The 19,275-nt window shown below is 45.7% G+C and overlaps 2 protein-coding genes across 2 annotated transcripts in view; one reads left to right on the top strand and one right to left on the bottom strand.

Annotated features, from left to right (window-relative positions):
- LOC125894085 (uncharacterized) overlaps window positions 1-19,275 on the bottom strand; it is a 328,241-nt gene that overhangs the window by 194,901 nt on the left and 114,065 nt on the right. The gene's annotated exons all lie outside the window — the stretch shown is intronic.
- The window catches only part of fat2 (FAT atypical cadherin 2), a 119,376-nt gene that overhangs the window by 29,881 nt on the left and 70,220 nt on the right, over window positions 1-19,275 (top strand). The window contains exons 4-10 of the mRNA XM_049585213.1: window positions 1,960-2,018; window positions 2,545-2,856; window positions 3,823-4,030; window positions 14,094-14,233; window positions 14,652-14,714; window positions 17,548-17,760; window positions 18,381-18,591. Coding sequence (XP_049441170.1) covers window positions 1,960-2,018; window positions 2,545-2,856; window positions 3,823-4,030; window positions 14,094-14,233; window positions 14,652-14,714; window positions 17,548-17,760; window positions 18,381-18,591 — 1,206 coding nt within the window. The remainder of the gene's footprint in view (window positions 1-1,959; window positions 2,019-2,544; window positions 2,857-3,822; window positions 4,031-14,093; window positions 14,234-14,651; window positions 14,715-17,547; window positions 17,761-18,380; window positions 18,592-19,275) is intronic.

The raw sequence follows: 19,275 nt of genomic DNA, 5'->3' as shown, positions 1-19,275 counted from the left end.
AGACTTTTGATATATAATTGACAAAAATTTCTGACCCCCCCACGTGCACCACGACTAAATGACCTTGGTATTTCAAAAATCCTGCATACGGCCCTGGTCCCAAGTTTAGAGTCCTAAACAAGTCACAGTTCACTCTTCACTATATGTAAACTCAATTTAACAGCAATAATCGCAGAATAGAAGTTTGGTGGAAGTTGTTGCGTCTCCATCTGGAAGTGTCAAACATTTTGCACTGAGTAGTTTTCATATGTGATGTGTTCATATAATGTCAGGTAGGTTGGATGATGTCAGGTTGGTTCAAACAAAGTGGATTGTGGGAATTAAGAGTCAACTTGCAGGAAATGAACAGATTTGTGTCACATTTTTTAGAAGCATACTTTTAATCTTCTGTCTTGAAGTCTTGAGTCTTTGGTGTAGAAGTCCAAGTCAAGTTTCTTGTTTGGTTTAGTCAGGCTGATTTATGAACAGGTTCTCTACCAGGAACCACAAAGAGTTTCCTTACCCCTCATCAACCAACATGGAGCCAGTTCTGTTGGTTCCTGGACCTAATGTTGAACCGTTCAGTTTTTCCACAAAAGAAAAAGAAAAAACTGGTTCAGAGCCTTAAACGATGGTTCTCAAGTGGAACCAAATAAAATCAGGTTTTCCTTCACCTGAAGTGATGACAGCAGTGATGACATCAGTTGGCGTGTTGTGTTCTACGGCTCGGAAAGAGACTACAGAGAAGTGAAGTTAGAAATCATCAGAACAAATAAACGTGTGGCCCATGGTTGTTTTTGTTTGGGTAAAAACAAATAATAATAATGTTCTTAGATAATCAGTGTGATCTGCCACCATGCAGCACTGATGTTGATGATCGTTCTGATCAAAACTGGTGGAAATATAAGCTGGTTCTTTGGATAGCACCAAGGTACCGAGACTCCTGAACAGAACCAGTTCAAGAACCAGAGCTAATTTGGTGGAAAAGGGTTCTTCCTTGGCAACAAGCCGGAGAACCCAATAAGGTTCCAATCAGCACCTTTATTTCTCAGAGAGCACTTAATATGCCTCAGCTCCACAGTCGCAGCCTCAGAGTCAGTTCTCCTCAAACAGAACCAGTTCATACCTCATGTTCTCCAACATGTTGCTGCTTCCTGTGATTTTTTTTCAAATTTTTCAAACCCAACAATTAGTCAGAGTCTGAGCAGGTGTGCTCAGGTGAGAACGACGGCGGTCTGAAGGTACCTGACAAACTGTTTTTCAACACAACTTCTGATTTCACTTGACACACAAACAGCTGCAGACACACAAACAGCTGCACTGAAGCTAAACATGTCTGAATAACCTGCTGAACCACATACTTTATATCTGATATCAGAAACACACAGACAGAAGCGCTGATTCACCAAACTGCCACCTGTCTGATGATGATGACGATGATGATGAATCATAAATACTTGTATTGATCCCTGAGGGCAGGAAGTGATGCTGTATGCGGAGCCTTTGCTGTTGCTGGACACATTTCCCCCCACAAATACAACATGCTAACATTATTAGCACAAGCCTATGGCATTTTACATTGTATAAATTAGCCTAGCTGCCAGCAGAGGTTTCAGCCAGTCTAAATCACACACAGTGTTGGACGCTTTATTGTGTTGTGTGTATGTGCAGCCCACGGGGACAGTTTTTGTGATACTGGCTGTAACAGTGTTCTCTGGGATTAAAGGATTAAAAACACCTTGAAATTCAAAATCTGGGTAAAATAATTTGCAGACAGAGACACACACACACACACACACACACACACACACACACACACACACAGACACAGTAACACTCGTCACTGTTTGTGTTTGTTTAGGTGTGATTAGTGCTCTCACTTCTCAGGACTCACACTCACTAACGGCATTGATTCTGTGTGTGTGTGTGTGTGTGTGTGTGTGTGTGTGTGTGTGTGTGTGTGCGTGTGTGTGTGCGCAGGTGTCATCAGCACTCTCTCAGCGTTGGATCGGGAGGATAAACCAGAGCACAGTGTCGAGGTGAGAAACAAACGCTGGTGTTGTTCAGAGAGTCAATAAATCCATCACAGGATCTGTTCTACACACACACACACACACACACACACACACATCAGTGTGAGTTACAGCTGTTCATTAAAGCATCACACACACACGACTCTGACTCATCAGATGTGTGTTCACACCACACAGCCTGCTGCTCTATAACCACGAGTCATGAAGACGTGTCCAGATTCCATTCAGAGAAAAGACTCTTTGTTTGTTTGTTTGTTTGTTTGTTTACCTAAGCTAGCGTAAAAGGTTTTTACATAGTTGGAGATCAAATTTGACGTTTGCATAGTTTTTTCAGGCGTCAGTTCAAAATGTTGTTAAAACTAAAGGTAGAGGATGATAGGTTTGTGTGTGAGCTAAATGTTTCAGGAGAGAAACGAAGAGTCTGAAAGTTCTTGAAGTCAACAGAGGAACATCAGAAGGAGGTCACTTGTTATTGTTTGGATGTGTGTGTGTGAGATAATGACCCCTGTGATGTGACCCCTCTGACCCTCAGGTCATCGTGTCAGATAATGGCGCCCCACCTCTGCGCTCCACCGCCACCGTCGTGATCCGAGTGCTGGACGCCAACGACAACCGACCAAAGTTCACCGACAAACTTTTCCACATCAAACTCCCGCAGCAGCGCCGGCAGGCGGGTAAACAGGAAGTCTGCAGGATGGTCGCTCGTGACGACGATGAGGGCGCCAACGCCGTGGTGACCTACAAGCTCCAAGACAACAAGGATGAGGCGTTTGAGATCGACCCTGTGACGGGCGTGGTGACATCACATGGTGACTTCTGGCCTGGAAACTACAGTATTCTCACGGTAAGCGTCCAGAACGATGAGTTATTATCAAACCAGAGGTGATAAACCCAGGTGGGCGGGGCCTCGAGGGTAAAACGCTGTGTGCTGTCTGTCAGCGACGGCGTTAATGAGTTTGTGTTGCAGCAGACCTGGGGTCAATAGTTTCTGTGAGGAGCTGTGCTTCACTGACGTCTCTCTGTAGGAGGTGTGGAGACCTTACAGTCGAGGCCGAGCCCACCGGCTCTGCTAAACACGCTAAATTACCCGTGTGTAATCCGCTGAAAGGCGCCTCGCTAACACCTGCGCTGAAACTAAAGAGCGCTCTCAGTCTGTGTCATCACGCTGCATTGTTGAAGTCAGAGAGGTTCATCAGCTGCAGAGACATCAGACAACTCTTCTTCCTCTTCCTCCTCTTCCTCCTCTGACTCCCAGGACGTTCATGAAGAGTCCGTTTGTCTCCATGTTCAGCACCTTGAAAGACGACTGAAGGAGGAGCTGCTGTTTGACGTCTTTCTGAACAAATCTAACAAAGATCAGCAGTGTCAGACGTCTGTGTCTGTACGTCACAGCTTCCCCACGCTGTCACACACTCTCAGCTCCGGACCTGTTGGTGTCAAGTCAAGATTTAAGTCTTTAAAACGACTCACAGCTGCTCAAACAATATAGTGACTTTGATGGGGACTATTTTCAGCAGCGGATGAATCCACATTTGGTGCTGTAGTGAGTGTCAGCAGGACTGTGTGTAGAATAAAGTGTGTGTGTGTGTGTGTGTGTGTGTGTGTGTGTGTCAGACCTCACTCTCACAGGCAACAGATACTTTTAAATTTGGCTCTGTGGGCTCCCGTATAATCAACAAGCATTTACTTAAAACAGTGAGGTGGGCGGAGCCTGACTGTGACCTCACGACCTCCGGATCGTCTCACAGTCCTTCTGATTTTAATAAAACCCTCATTAACATGTTCATTTGATTTCTGTGTCAATTTCCAGATTAAAGCTACAGACCAGGGCAGCCCGTCACGCTCGTCCACGTCGAGACTCGACATCGAGTGGATCGCCCGCCCGCCGCCCTCTGCTGAGCCAATCACGTTTGATGAGCCCCACTTCACCTTCGCTGTCATGGAAACGGAGCCTGTCACTCACATGGTGGGCATCATCATGACGGAGACGCACCCGCTGAGGTGGTTCGACATCATAGGTGAGAACACACACACACACACACACACACACACACACACTCAGGCTGTTATTGATGGCAGTTGTTTGCAGGTGATGAAAACAGAATAACCTTCAGGATCACACAGACGGAGGTAACGATCTCTAAAAGAAGACAAAAGATGGATAAATAAAATCTATTAATTTTTATTTCCTGGCAGCGCGGCGTCTGACAGGAGAGGAAACAGGAAGCTCCTGAGCTCAGCGCTCAGTGATCAGTGTGTAATGACTCCTCGTAGATCACAGTGTGTGTGTGACGTTAGCCTGCTGCAGCCGCCGCACGAACCTCAACACATTAGGAAATGGTATGTGACATTCAGCATATTGCCACTTACAGAGAAGTTGTGCAGCGCCGACTCTCAGAATACAAACAGGTTCCCGCCATCATCCATCTGTACGAGCCGCCGTCTGATCAGCACACGAGTTATTTTCTAAAGGTCAGCAGAGTCCTGCAGCTCACACTGATACTGAGGCCTCAATACTTTTACACAACTGCTGAGGTACAGGAGGAGGAGGAGGAGGAGGAGGAGGTGAAGGCTACTAGGACACAGAGGGAGTTTACAGAACGGTGTCAGTGTCTGCAGGAACCAAGCTCATCTCAGACAGACAGACAGACAGACAGACAGCAGTGTTTGTGGTCGCTCTCACATCCTGTCCCTGGTAAAGAACAAAGATGGCGGCCAGCTGTGGCAGAAAATGACTGTGGTGAGGTAAAACTGTGGAGCTGTAAGGAGGGCTTTGAAGTGACAGTGTTGTCTGTGTGAAAGGTGACTGAGGTGATGGTTTAATCCCCAGAAAAGACACTTACAGCTCCTGAAACATGACGTGCCTCAGAGGGGGAATGTTCGGCTTAACTGAGGAGCGGGCTGCGACCGTCAGCTGTGACTGACCCCCTTCACCTTGGATATTCCACCACACCCTCACCTTCTCCTCACAGTGTACATGCACACACATGAACACACAAAGACAAACTGCAGGCAGTACGAAGATGTTTGCTGAGGATTATTTTAAACAAATCTTTACAGTGTAGTTTTAGATTTTGGAGAAATAACGGTGAGGTCTTCAGTTTGTCAGGAGGATCACAGAAGAACGACTGGCCTGATATTCATGAAACTGAACGTCTGAGCAGATATTTGAGGTTTAAATATGAGTGTGTGGAGGCTGATGGAGGGACTGAACATGAATAAATGCAAACAAGAGAGCTGGAGTGACTCGGGTGGAAAAAAAGGTCCTGGTGTCAGCGGGACGTTTTCTCTCTGTGAGGATAAATCAGCAGCGTTCCTCCTCTCATCACCTGCCAGATCACCACAGGATGGATCCCTGACCATTCCTGCTCTTCCTTCTCCTCCCTCCTCATCCTCCTCTCTCCTCCCCGCTCCTCTCTGAGGAGGACGTCCACACAGAGCTTTATGAGGAATAAAAGGCCTGACAGTATTTTAGTGGAAACCGTCTCTCGGACTCCGGACGTGTTTGCGTCTCGTCCCCTTTAAGCCTCTCAGGAAAACACATCAGGGTTGGCCAGGCTGTTTCCTGCCAGGCGGGGCGGCGTGTGCAGAGAAAGACCGAGGTTCCTCCTGTTCAGTCGGCTGTGCCAACTTCAGTCTGTGCCAGAACCCGACAGATCACAACAGACACTCTCTGCATCCCTGAGGGGACGTTCGCTTGTCTCAGAGCTGCTGGTGCCGGATGTTACGTCTTCTGACGTTGGTGTGTTAGTGTTTTGTCACGAAGCGGACGAGTCCTGAGGAGTCTGAGGCGGCTGTAGTTCAGGAGGTAGCCGTTGCAGTTCGATCCCCAGTCCCTGCGCTCTACATGTCTGTGGGCAACATCCTGAACCTAAGATTGTCTGAATGCTCCTGAGCAGCAGGTGGCACCTTGTGAGGTCTCCTCTGGCATCGCTGTATGAATGTGTGTGTGTGTGTGTGTGTGTGTGTGTGTGTGTGTGTGTGTGTGTTGTAAAACCCTTCAGTGGTCGCTGAGACCAGTAAAATGCTTCAATCCATTTGCTGTTCTGTCTGTAGTTTATCACACTAACACACACGTCTCATAGAATATAGTTTGAGCTCTCACACCAGTTCAAACACAGCAGGTCGTCTGCCAGTGATCCCAACACCACATCTGTGACTGTTGGAGAGGAGCAGGTGCACAAACTCATAGAACTGGAGTCACATTCAGTAACTACAGCTTAACTTTGTGAGACAAACACAGATTCGACTCTTCAATATAAATCTCATGCAGAGTTTAAAAGGTTCAGCAGGACGTTCAGACAGTGACTATCACATTACGTAGTTAACAAGCTAACAGCGCTAACGACAAATTCTGACACGAGATATCAAACAAAAATCAAAGACTGTGTCTTATTAAGTATCCGTGAACTGTGAATTCACCACTTACATGTCAGAGTCTTTCCTCCTCTGTGATGCTGCCTCTGTGTCTGCAGCTGTCTGTACCGGAGAGTTGCGTGAGAGTGAAGAGTGCTCACTCTGTCGCTAAATCTGAGGACTAAAACGTCCCCAGAGGTCCACAGCACACTAACTGACAAACAGATAAATCAGTAAGCGACTGATTGATTTGAAGGACTCTGAGTGACCTGAGAGGTTGATGACTCAAATCTCCAACTATCAGGCAGCAGTATGTTAGCTAACTTAGTTTACCTACACAAGTTATTGTAACTTACGCAAGTTAAGTCTAGTTAACTGGTGGTTTCACACTCTGCCCAAGATGGCGGTGTGCGGGTCAGGTCTAATATCACAGTTATATATGTCTGAAAAGCACCTTAAGTATCTGATGTTCTGATCCTGTTCAGCTTGAGTCAGAGTCGCCCGAGGTGTCCTCTGCTGATTGGCCCAGAGACAGTTGACAGAACTTTAGCCACAAACTTTTCATTGGACTTAACATGTGTCTGTCATCTCTTTTATTATTGTTTTGTCCTGATCAACACATCAGTAACTTCACAGTAACAACGAGCTGCAGCTTTCAGACAATGTGGAGGAGTAAAGTGTTTGTACCTTATGGACAAGGTGTCTGAACTCTCCTGGGAGGAGGAGGTGTATCACAGACCCTCATGGTGTTGGCATAGAGGGAATATTGTTGTGTCATCAGACTCCTCTCCTCTCCTCTCCTCTCCTCTCCTTTCCTCTCCTCTCCTCTCCTGGGTGGAGGAGGTGTATCACAGACCCTCATGGTGTTGGCGTAGAGGGAATGTTGTTGTGTCATGCGACTCCTCTCCCATGCAGATATGATCAGGCGTTTATCGCTCAGTTCCCAGCGTCCTCCTCTCCAGCAGCAGAGCTCAGATGCCTATCGAGCGTCTGTGGCCGTCAGATAACTGTCACAGACAAATGAAGACTTTCCTGGCTGTCACAATAACTCAGACAACACCTCCTGTGAATGTGCACAAACACAACACGTATGGTTCAGAGGAAATCAAAGAGCTGTTTGTGGATGGATGCGGTGTCCTTCTCTGGACCCGGGTCCCAGCTGGGTGTGATGAGGTCCGGATGAGGGTCAGCACCTGCGGGTCCGAGGCCGCGGCTCGCTGCTGGAGGACGAGATTTGTCCCCTGCAGAGGAGGGTTGATCATCTGCTCTGAGAGGACGAGTCTCTGGGTCCTGCAGGGCGTCCTGATCCCAGGGACACGCTGAGAATAGACAAAGACCTGTATGAGGAGAATCAACTTCCTGTTGTTAAAGATCGGATTATAATTTAAAGAAATAATTTGTTTAGAAGAATGTGTTTATCTGCTTTCTTCTTAAAGAGTGAGATGAACAGATCGACGCCACTTTCATACCTGTCAAGTATAAATAAACAGCTGCATGCTGGTAGCTTAGCTTAGCTTAGCTTAGCTTAGCTTAGCTTAGCTCAGTTTAGCAGAAAGAGCTCGCCTGGCTTCGTCCAAAGGTAAAAAAATCTCAGCATCATGTCTAAAGCTCATTTATTAAAACATTATATCAGGTTTATGAAGGTCAGCTGAGAAGATGCTCTTTGGATCCAAGAACATTTGTGACCAGAAAAGGAGGGAGAGGTCAGACTTGTAATTTGTTTACAGGGCGTTCGACTCGTTTGTTTAACGAATGACAATCAGAATTATCAACCTTTCCTAACGCAGAGTTTCTGTCCCGTCCGTGAAGTTATTGTACAGAATTTATTGTAACTGCACAGCGGGGCTGCAGAGGCGGAGAGAATTGGAGGAAAGAATCAATCGCTCTTCATCACTGACCCTCACCTCTCGTCTCAACCTCTGAGCAGTGGCTCGAAGTATCACACCGCTGATCAGATCAGAGGAAATGATGTCGTCTCAGCAGGAGAGTTGACCTGATTCTCCGTGCGTCTGTTTGTAGTCTGCTGAGCAGAGCTGTCGAGGCAGGTCGGGCACCTGGAGGACACCCGGAGGCAGTCACAGGACAGGCTGAGGAATTAAACCTCCTTATGTCCCAGAGCAGTTACTGGAGGAAGGGACATCTGTTTCATGGTCATTCCAGCTCAGAGTTCTCGCCCTGAAGGCGATGTCTGCTGCCTGCAAAGTTTGACCCTGTAGGGATCAAGATTTTCAACTCAGAGGCACTTCGTCTTCAGAATCATCAGTCACTTCACGTCTGGACCTCTGTGCTGGAGAATGAATCAGTCAGGTGTATTTGTAGAGTCCAGTAAAAATGTCCTGAGAAAACACGTCCTCAGGAAAAGCAGTAAAACTAAATGTGTGACTTCAAAGGCTGCAGAGCTCCTTACACCCTGCGACAGGAAATATACGATGAAACAAACAACATGGGCTCCGTTCTTGCCTCACATCAGATGTCACAGGTCATAGTGACAATTATCTGTGACACAAGGCCAAATTACAGCTGTACTGATGTTAGATTTGAGGCTGTGGCCCGCCTTGGGTGTCCGCTGACAAGTCGCTACCCTGGCGACAGCGTTGGCTCGGTAACGTAACCATGGTGGAGCCGCCAGGTTCACAGAGTGCAGGTGTAGCAGCATTAGTTTTATCACCATGGCTGTGATGCACTGTGCTAACCAAGCTAGCAGCTAGCATTAAGGATAGCCCCGCCCTTTTGTCCAAATATGGTCTCTTCAGTCATAAACCTATGTGTGACATCACAATGACTGCGTCCAGAGTGACAGGCTGTCTGCAAGGCATCACCAGAGTCTATGAGTCAGATCTGCTCCACAGCTCCACCCTCTCTGCCACATACGGTCACTTTTGGCTCTGAAAATTCAAGGTGGCAACCGCCAAGATACCAGAATGGAGACTTAACAGCCAGGTCCGACAGTGCGTGTGGCTTTGAAGCATATGTTCATGGTGGCCAAACAGTGTGGTGATATGGTCATGTGATGCCACGTGGACCAAAAAGACTCAACTCAAAAGAGACGTGTGTAAATCAGTGATGCATTTTTTTGATCTTCACAACCACTGTGACTAATTTCTGTGTCAGGATTTGATCCATTCGGTCTGATACCAGTTAGAAAGTCTAGAAGAGACGATGAAATCATCTTATCCCTCTTCAAGTTAGCGGTTAGCTAAACTGGAAATTAGCTTCTTGGCGGGTGGAAGTCTGTAGCGCCCCTGCTGCTCAGTGGGACACAAAGCGATGCCAATAATTTAAATGATTTTATACGTGAGATACCAAACTTTTTGGCGTCATGCACTTCTTTGCAACTTTCATAGGAGTGAAATAGGCCCCGCCTACAACGCTGTGTCCAGGTCTCTTTATGCATCATGTTCAGAGCAGGAGTCCAAGAACCAATGTTTGATGTCACTATACAGTCTGTGTTTGAAACCAGATGAATGAGACGCTCTCCTTATCTGCTCCGTGTGTGACGTCCACACATGAGGCCGGGCTGAGGGCGGGTCCGCCTGTCCAATGACTGATGGCCTCAGACCTCTCAGCCTGCCTCGTTGCCACGGCAGCCCCGACCCAGATAAACATCCAGAAGATGGATGAAGGAACGGAGACATGAATAAAAATGTCAGTGAAATTCCAGCATGGAAGATCCTTTTTCCTTCCTAACATGACGTTTGGCGTGCACATTTTTTCCCCCCTGTACCGTGAGTGAAGGAGATTGTTTGCCTGCACGGCCCCGCAGGGAGCTGAACCTGTGACCATGGCGAGGACGTCACATCTGCCCGGAGTCCATCAGTAAAGTGAAAAATTACTTTCACAGTACATCTTCCTGTGTCTGTGCTGAGACGACAGCGGCGATGAGCGATGCTGCATCGATTCAGTCTTTTCTTTTTCCAATGTAAATCTTCCTGTGAGTGTGTGTGTGTGTGTGTGTGTGTGTGTGTGTCGAACAGGAAGTCAGTCACAGAGCGTGAAATCTGAATCAGTTAAACAGAGCTGTCACTGCTGCTGCTTCGTCTGCAGTCAGTCATCAGGAAGTGACAGAAACAGTCCGCTGGATGACCCAATTATCTGCCGACCTACAAGAAACACGGAGTGTACAGGGTGTGTGTGTGTGTGTGTGTGTGTGTGTGTGTGTGTGTGATGAAAGGTGTGAGGAGGAAAAAGAGACGTTTCAGTGCTTTAACATTTCTTCTCACTTAAAGCAGAAATAATACAGGATTTAAAACACAGTGATGACAGAGTGCAGCCTCAGCAATCACTTACTGAGTAAGTGTGTGTGTGTGTGTGTGTGTGTGTGTGCGTGTGGCCCTTTACAAGGTGGACGTCTTAATAAACACCATCTGGCCGAGCAGGCATGAGGTTTACCTTCCTCTCATATGGACACACGACCTGCTGAGAGACATGAAAGTCATGAGGGTGCAGGAGGAGGTGTGAAGAGAGGAGGAAGGAGGGAGGGAAGGAAGGAAGGAAAGGAGAGAAACAGACGGACAGAATGAGTCAGTGTTACTGCAGGTTTATAACACAGTATGTTTCAAATGTTTTGAAGACGAGGAGGAGAAGGAGGAGAAGGAGGAGGAGAAGCGCTAACAACAATCTGGGTAGAAAGTTGGCAGCTGATTTGAGCTGCAGAGACGTGTGAAATCAGCAAATTTAATTATTTCTATTGTCATTTTAATTCAATTCAGTATCGCAGATCACAGTTTGCCTCAGAGGCTTCACAGCAGACGACGTCCCTCTGTCCTTTGGACCCTCACAGCTGATGAGGAAAACCCTTTAACCTCAGGAAGAGACACTGAGGACGGATCACATGCAGCGCCTCCATCAAATGCCGCTTCAAGCGACGTCTCACTCTGTGGCTTCAGCGTTTCACTGTCACTACCAACGGCCTCGAGCCCGCCGTCTGAACCTGCACATGTATTCAGACATGTTTTCTGCTGAGGAAGTTGCAGCAGTGGCGTCACAGCTGACTTTACATCTGAGCTTTAAATCAGAACAGGAAACTTCAGGCGGAGCTCCTGTGATGGGAACAAGTTATTCTGATGGTACAGATTTCCCGTGTGTGTGACGCATCCGTGTTTTAAATGTGTCACGTCTTTGCAGCAGGATCCAGATTTCCTGTCATGGCTTCATATGAGTCCGCACAGACATGGATATAATTTAGTTTGCAGAGGCAGACGGCCATGCGGTCAGAATTCTAGTTATTGTCATGCTTTGTGAACGCATTGTTTACACTGACTTATATTCTTCTTCTCCTCTTTTATCGGCGGTTTGCTTCTCTACTGATGGCGCATTGTGCTTCCTGTAGAAACAAACAGAGCAGCTGCGCACATCCAAAAAATGAAAAAGGTGCTGGACTAAATGAATAAAACTGAAAAGACAAAGAAAAGTCCGCACACTTCAGCTCCCTTTAGGTGCATTTATTCCACCAACCTGGAGTGACGTTTCGGGCCACAGGTGCCTTTCTTCAGACTGGTGAAGAAGGGCAACTGGTTGGTGGAATAAATGCACCTAATGGGAGCTGAAGTGTGCGGACTTTTCTTTGTCTTTTCAGCTTCCTGTAGAAACAACATGAGGACCGTCTCAGTGTTCACACACTGCACACGTCATTCATCCGGCCATCATCTGCCTCAACTGTCCTAGAAACTGTCAAGGTTAAACATGAACTTACATCAGATGGAGACTGAGACAGGCAGTGAGACAGACAGTGAGACAGGCAGTGAGACAGGCAGTGGGACATGCAGTGAGACAGACAATGAGACAGCGTGTTGTGGTGGACACTGTGTGTGTCTCAGTGTGTCTCTGGGCTCAGTGTGTAAACGAGCGTCCTGCTGTGATGGATGGATGGATTCATATGAAGGAGAGAAGAATCCATGTCTCTGTTGTCGTCTGTGTCTCAGGTTTGTTACAATCCAATCGTTCAGACGCTTCATCAGAAACACAAACTTTAACTTTATGAGTCCTGAAGTTCAAAGAGACAAACAGGAAGTACAAAAGTGTCACTGTTAGTTTCAGTGACTGAAAGAGTCAAAGTCGAGTCGAGTCAGCGAGACGTCAAATAAATGTTTTCATTAGATCGTCGTTTTATATTTTGATCTGTTTGCTTTTCATTTTCTCACATCCTCTCTGACCATCTCTCACATTCATGTGACAGATGAGAATAAAAGCTGCCCTCTAGTAAAACACATTTTGGTCAAAACAGAAGGATTAATGTGTTCATAATGTGTTCATAATGTTCCACCATGGATGTATGTAGAGACCTGGATACAGTGTCGGAGGTGGGGACACGTTCATTCCTGTGACAGTTACTCTGTGACGCATGAAGCCAAAATGGTTCAACTGCTGCGTCTAGAATGATCGATCGGCACTGATTCCTCATCATTGGTCCCACAGAGCAGGCAGACCAGAGACTTCTGCTGGTTGAGTGGCTACTTCCTGTTTAGCGCTCCGCTAACGTCACTGGGGATAAAATGATTTAATTGTGCGTCTCATCTCGTCTTTCCAAATGTTCTCAGACTGAATAGATCAAATCCTGACAGTGAAATGAGTCATTTCTCAGGAGTGTGACGCTCAAGAAACGTATCCACTGATTTACAGACGACGGTTTTGCCGTGTTGGTCAGTGTGAAAAGTCTTTCTGGTCGTCATGAGATGAGCTGCACTATAATGAACTGTCCTGTGTTCATCTTGTTGAATGTCACAAGGCAGCAGAGGACGAGTCAAACACAGAACAAGAACAGATTCAGACTGAAGACTGCACTTCAAAAATCTAGATTTATTTCCCCTTGCTGCACCTGTGCTGCGTGCGCTCACTGTGAGAAGGTTCAAATCTTTACAAGCGTTGTTACCAGAGAGAGAACAAAATCAAGAACCGATAATGTGGAGCTGTCTCAGTGTAGTTTACCGTCCTTCATGCACCAAATGTGGCGTTCCATATGTCGGTAAAAGAAGAAGAAGACAACTTAGCTTCAGGATCAACGAACATGAAAGAGCCATTCTTCATCCTGATCCTAGATCAGCTGTTTCCAGACATGTTTCAGATGCTAATCATCCTCTATCAGATTTGACGTTCACTCAGTGAGCAAATATCTTTAGCTTCAAACGCTTCATCTCATGAAGAATCATATATGACCTGTTTCCTGTGACTCAGTTTATCTCTGTGTACAGACTGACCCCGCTGCTCATGTGCTCATGTGCTCATGGGTTCATTCCATCACTGCAGGCTGGTATGTAGGTATGTACACATACCAGCAGGTAGAGACTGTGCTCTGTGGAGCTGTGGGACCTGTGATGATGATGATGATGATGATGATGATGTGTCCGGTTGACTTCATGTGTGTTTAATCAAGCTGCTGACGACTGAGCAGGTGCAGCTGTGAGCGACCTGTGTGTGAGGTGACCCAGTAAACATGTCTCATTCTGTCTTCAGCGTTGAGCAGTGCTGGAGGAGTTTGGGCCCCTCAGAGTTAGAGAGCGGCTCATCAGTGAGAGCGCCCCCCGCTGGGAAATCACCACCATTCTCCACACGCTGGAGGACGATGCCACCATGCATCACTCCTGCAACCAGTCAAAATCAGAGCTGCACAGTGTGACGAACCATCTTAGATATTGCACCTGATGGCTGGACACCCTCATCCTGTCTCCTGCCTCCACACCTGATGGGATAAACCTGTCTGTCCTTCACCTGTCTCTGTCTGTCTCTCAGGTGGTGATGAAGAAAAGGACTTTGACATCCAGAGGAATACAGGAACCATCTCCATCGCCCGCCGGCTTGATGCAGCTCGACGCTCCAACTACAACATGACAGTGCGGGTCACCGACGGCCATCACAGCGCCACCACACAGGTCAGAGACATGAAGCAAACAACAAAGACTATGTATATATATATTTGTATACAAACTCTGACTAAAAAGGTTTTTGTCTGTAGTCTGTGTGTGTACTCTTGTTTGTTGTTTCTCCACGATGTGCATGTTTTCATCCAGTCCTGCTCAGCACACCTCTAAAGAGAGAAGCAACCAGAACAAGTCACATTGATTTTAATTCCACTCAGTGAGCTCTACCTGCAGTTTTAGACAACAGACATCCACAGCTTTATTCATGTCCTGGTCTGAGTGTGTAAATCTCTGCTTTAGGTCTCATCTTAAATCCTGCAGGCAGCGGCGGCTCAGCTGCTGCGTGTGAAGCGATGCTTTCCATATTTAATGTCGTTCACGCTGAGCATCCATTTTCTCAAACCGTGTGTGTTCCATCTCCAAACTGCAGGCCTACATCCGTGTGCTGGACATGAATGAGCATCGGCCCGTCTTCCTGAAGCCGCTGTACGAGGTGAGAGAAAGATTTACATTTGAATGTTCATGCTAACACCAGACTTGTTGCAGCAGTGACACCCAAACTTATGGGTTTGTCAGAGACACAACAGGTGTGACCAGAAGCAGAGTAACATGTCTCTGTGATCTCATGAATTAAAGTCCATACGTAGGGTTTTTTCAATATTTTTTTTACAACAGAACTATTTTAGCTAACATCAAACTGTGTCAGTATGACTCAAACTTTTCCAACATGTCTCAACTGGAAGCTGAAAAAAACAATGCCTAAATAAACAAGAGAAAAACATCTATTTTATTTGAACAGTAAACATGAGATCGACTGGGACATGTTGGATTTAATTCTTTGTTTTACTTCTGTTCACAGAGTAATCACACTCTGACTTTTAAAACTACATTTGAAGGGTTTCGAGGGATGTAAACAGGAAGTGTATTGCTGCCGTGGAGTTTGTGAGTCAGCTGTGGACAACTTGAGCCTATAACGGTTTATATTTTAGCAAACTGACATCAGGACGTTGTGCCGAATTAGCTGTTAGCGTTTCCTGTTTCCAGTGTCCCCACTGATGTTCACACAACTTTGGCTAGATGATTTTGTTACTGAAGAAAACTTAAAAATGTGATAATCATCAGTTCTGCAGTTATAAGGTGCGTTTTTTCCCCCAATGATTTCTAAACAGATTCGTTGTAGTTTATTCACAGTGTTAATCACAGATATGTGATGTGTGATGACAAGTGTAAATCACACCGAATTTAATACATCTGTGTATCATGTCTGTGTGTTCACATTTGACTGAGTTATGACTGGGAGGATGAGTGCGTTTTTTGAAGCAGATCGTGGTCGTCACATGCCGAGGGTTTAGAAAGTACCTTAATTGATCTGCATCGACGAAAGTCCCATCTTATACAAATGTTCATATAAAAGTTAAGTTCTGTATCAGGTAAGTTACAGGCAAAAAATGAAACTCCTTAACTTGGCTTGTGAGAGCGATGTTTATGACTCATTACGACTTGGTGGGCCTGATTTACTGATTTCTCTTTTGTTCTGTTCTTTCACCCGGTGCTCAGTGCAGCACAACTGTCATGGCTAGTTTCAGACCGATGCAGTTGTCACATTCACTGCCTTGTGTAAGTAGCAAATGTACTGTTCTGTGCAACCATGGGCGTGTAGGACTCCACGTTAAGAGAAACGCTGTGCACATTTACTCACAACTTTATTATTTCTGAAGCTAATAGATAAGTTCTGTTTCCTCTGTCAGGTTTATTACTGCAGTTTTTAGTTTTGATATTTGCTGCTGTGACATTCTGTGAAATGTGAACGTAGCAGAGATCAGAGCAGAGCTGCTGTCAGACTCCACACTAAGAGAGATGCTGTACACATTTACACACAAGGAGCAGCATAACTTTGATGATTATTTCAGAGACTAAAAGTTTAGTTGTGTTTCCTCTGTCAGATTTATCATGCAAATGAGGAGCAGCGTAAATTCACTGTGGGCCATTAGGCCACAGTGAATATGGACATGTAGGTCTTAAAATGACATGCAGTAAGGCGCACTGTTGCCGTGTTGCTATTTTGAGGCAACAGAAAGTGACTGATCCAGTGACCAACAAAAACCCGGTCTATAGTCAGAAGGGAGCAGAATTTTCCTCACATTTAGAGGGAGTGTTACTCAGATAATAAGATGCTCCGACATAGGTGGGCTCACAATGTGCATACTCCCTGCTTGTTGCAGACACAGGGACGCGTGGATGGGTTACAGGTGGGTGAAATAAAACATCACTAATGAGGAAAATATGAATGACATTCTGTTAAATGTGAATGTAGCAGAGATCAGAGCAGAGCTGCTGTCTGACCAAACGAAGAGCAGCATAACTTCATTGACTATTCACAACTTTTACAGTCGTTCAGAAGCTAGACGTTTAGTTCTGTTTCCTCTGTCAGGTTTATAACTACAGTTTTTAGTTTTGATATTTGCTGCTGTGACATTCTGTAAAATGTGAACGTAGCAGAGATCAGAGCAGAGCTGCTGTCAGACTCCACACTAAGAGAGATGCTGTACACATTTACACACAAGGAGCAGCATAACTTTGATGATTATTTCAGAGACTAAAAGTTTAGTTGTGTTTCCTCTGTCAGATTTATCACTGCAGTTTTTAGATTTAAAATGTTCCACAGTATATTCTTATTCGTTACTCTGCACCTGGCTCTTAAAGGTAATGATTGGTTGAATTCATGTTACGCCCAAAACACACTTAGGATTAATTAAGGGACTAAATACGACTCCTTTGTTCCTCGTGCCGTCCTTTGTGTCCAGATTACGTGCTGTTTAACCAGAGAAAGTGGAGCTTGACATGCCTTAAATGCCCTTTAGACCCTGAGCTGTGGATGGGTTAAATACGGCCTGCTGTGTTAAGCATGAAGCTGGCTGGAGATTTTTCAGAGGGATCATTTTAAATTTAAATTTAGATACGAGCAGAGACGTATTATCCCCTCAGCAGGCGTTCTTTACTGTAATTATCAGGACATCCAGAGGACAGTGTCAGGCTGCTGTTATTTCTATTTCACTGTTATTTCTCCTAATCACAGTAATCACTGCCCCCTCTGCTCCGCGCTCTGAAATTCTGTCTCTAACGGAGCATTTTCTTGTCCTGGAAATGTTTTCTGTTCCTCAGTCAGTCGCCTTTATGAATAAAAATTGTGCTCAGATTGAAAAGTAAAAGTCCAGGATTTCAGTTTCCTGTCCACTTTCACAGACCCACTTGTTTCCTGTTCGTTTTCCTTTTTCATTACCTTGAAAGACTTCACCCATCATCTCGTCTGTCCCTGTGTGCTTCAGGTGAGGGTTCCCGAGGACACCTCGCCTTGGAAAGACATCCTGCAGATCAGCGCGCAGGACGCCGACACCAACAGTAAACTGGTGTACTCCATCCACAGCAGCCTCCACCCGGACAGCACCAAGTTCTTCCATCTGGACCCCAAGAGTGGAGTCCTGGTGATGACGGAGGAGCTCGACTACGAGATGATCTCCACTCACACGCTTATCGTCATGGTAACGACACAGTTGTCTCAGTCCAGTACAGTAGAATAAAGTCGTATGAAGCCGTCTGTAATGTGAGACACACACACATCTCAGTGATCACTTTGATACCGAGTGAAAAACATAGAAACATACATCATAATAAACTTTATCTGCACCGTTCACACAGGAAGTAAAATAACTTTATTATTTTTATTTTCATTTATTTTTTTGTGGTTTTATTTGATCTTCTTTTATCTGATTGTTTCTGTTTCAACTGTGAAAATATTTTGGCCAATGTACTTAACTTTCTTTACTGAAACATCGCTGTGTTTCCTGTCGGGAATTGTTTCAAGAAAAGGTTTTTTATTCATATTTCTTTTTTTTTTCTTTTTTTTTGTAAAGAGAGGCATTGCTGCATTTCCTGTCAGGAAAGTTTTTTTTGTTGCCTAAACATAACCACACATGAACCACAGTGTTGTTGAAACGTAACTGTGGTTCATGAGTTGCAGCAATTCTGCTGCTTAATACAAGAAAATGTTAAACAAATGTAACGTATCTGTCGTTTGAACGTTTGATGCCAACATTTATTCTGGCGCCTGAGTTGCCTCACACCTCCACAGACACTCTGACATGTGTTTGCTCCTCGTCAGGTGCGTGACCAGGAGATCCCCGTGAAGAGGAACTTTGTGAAGGTGGTGGTTCACGTGGAGGACTGTAACGACCACTCGCCGGCATTCCTCAGCCCTCGCTATGAGGCCAGCCTCTCTAACCTGGCCCCCACAGGCTCCGAGGTCGTCCGGGTCAAAGCCCTGGACAAAGACATGGGCAGCAACGCCGACATCAGCTACTCTCTGAACTCTGGTGAGCAGCCGACGGCTTTTTTCATCTTTCATTTATGTTTCAGCTTCGCTCTGCTTTACATTCACTCAGTTCATCATCATCACACCTGGGAGCTGCCCGGGACAACCGCAGCCTTCAGATGTGGACTGCTTAATGCAGAAGGTTCAAGGGCATGATGATGATGATGATTATGATGATGATGATGATGATGATGCCTGAGGGAGCAACATGTTTCTCAATCTCCTCCTCAGCCGTGATTTAAACCTCCTGCTCACAGTGCTCCTCTCGTCTTTATTGCCTCACTGACTCTGTGTTCGCTCCTCAGGTCGCACGTTAACGCTGAAATCATCTTGACCTTCTGAGAGATTTGTGGAAGAGTTGAGCCTCCTCCTGCAGCAGTGCAGGATTTATCCAGGGGATACCACTGATCATGTATGATCAAAGCAGGAGGAGCACAGAGGAACACAATGTGCCTGCTCAGTGTATTTTATACAGCAGCTCACACTGGCCCTCATTCAACCTCTAAGACTTTCTCTGCCTCAGAGGAAACACAGGGAGGTGTTTGACTTCAGAGCAGTTTCTATAGGTTCAATAAATTAAGGTCTTTAAAGCCTGAAACAAATACAGCTCAGCGCTGCAGCAGGATTTAATAAAGGGACATTTTAACTATAAAGATATTGTTGATATTTGAGTGAAATAATCTGA

Source organism: Epinephelus fuscoguttatus, linkage group LG9 (genome assembly GCF_011397635.1).
Source record: "Epinephelus fuscoguttatus linkage group LG9, E.fuscoguttatus.final_Chr_v1".
Lineage (NCBI taxonomy): Eukaryota > Metazoa > Chordata > Actinopteri > Perciformes > Serranidae > Epinephelus > Epinephelus fuscoguttatus.
This window is presented reverse-complemented; position numbering and strand designations above follow the sequence as displayed.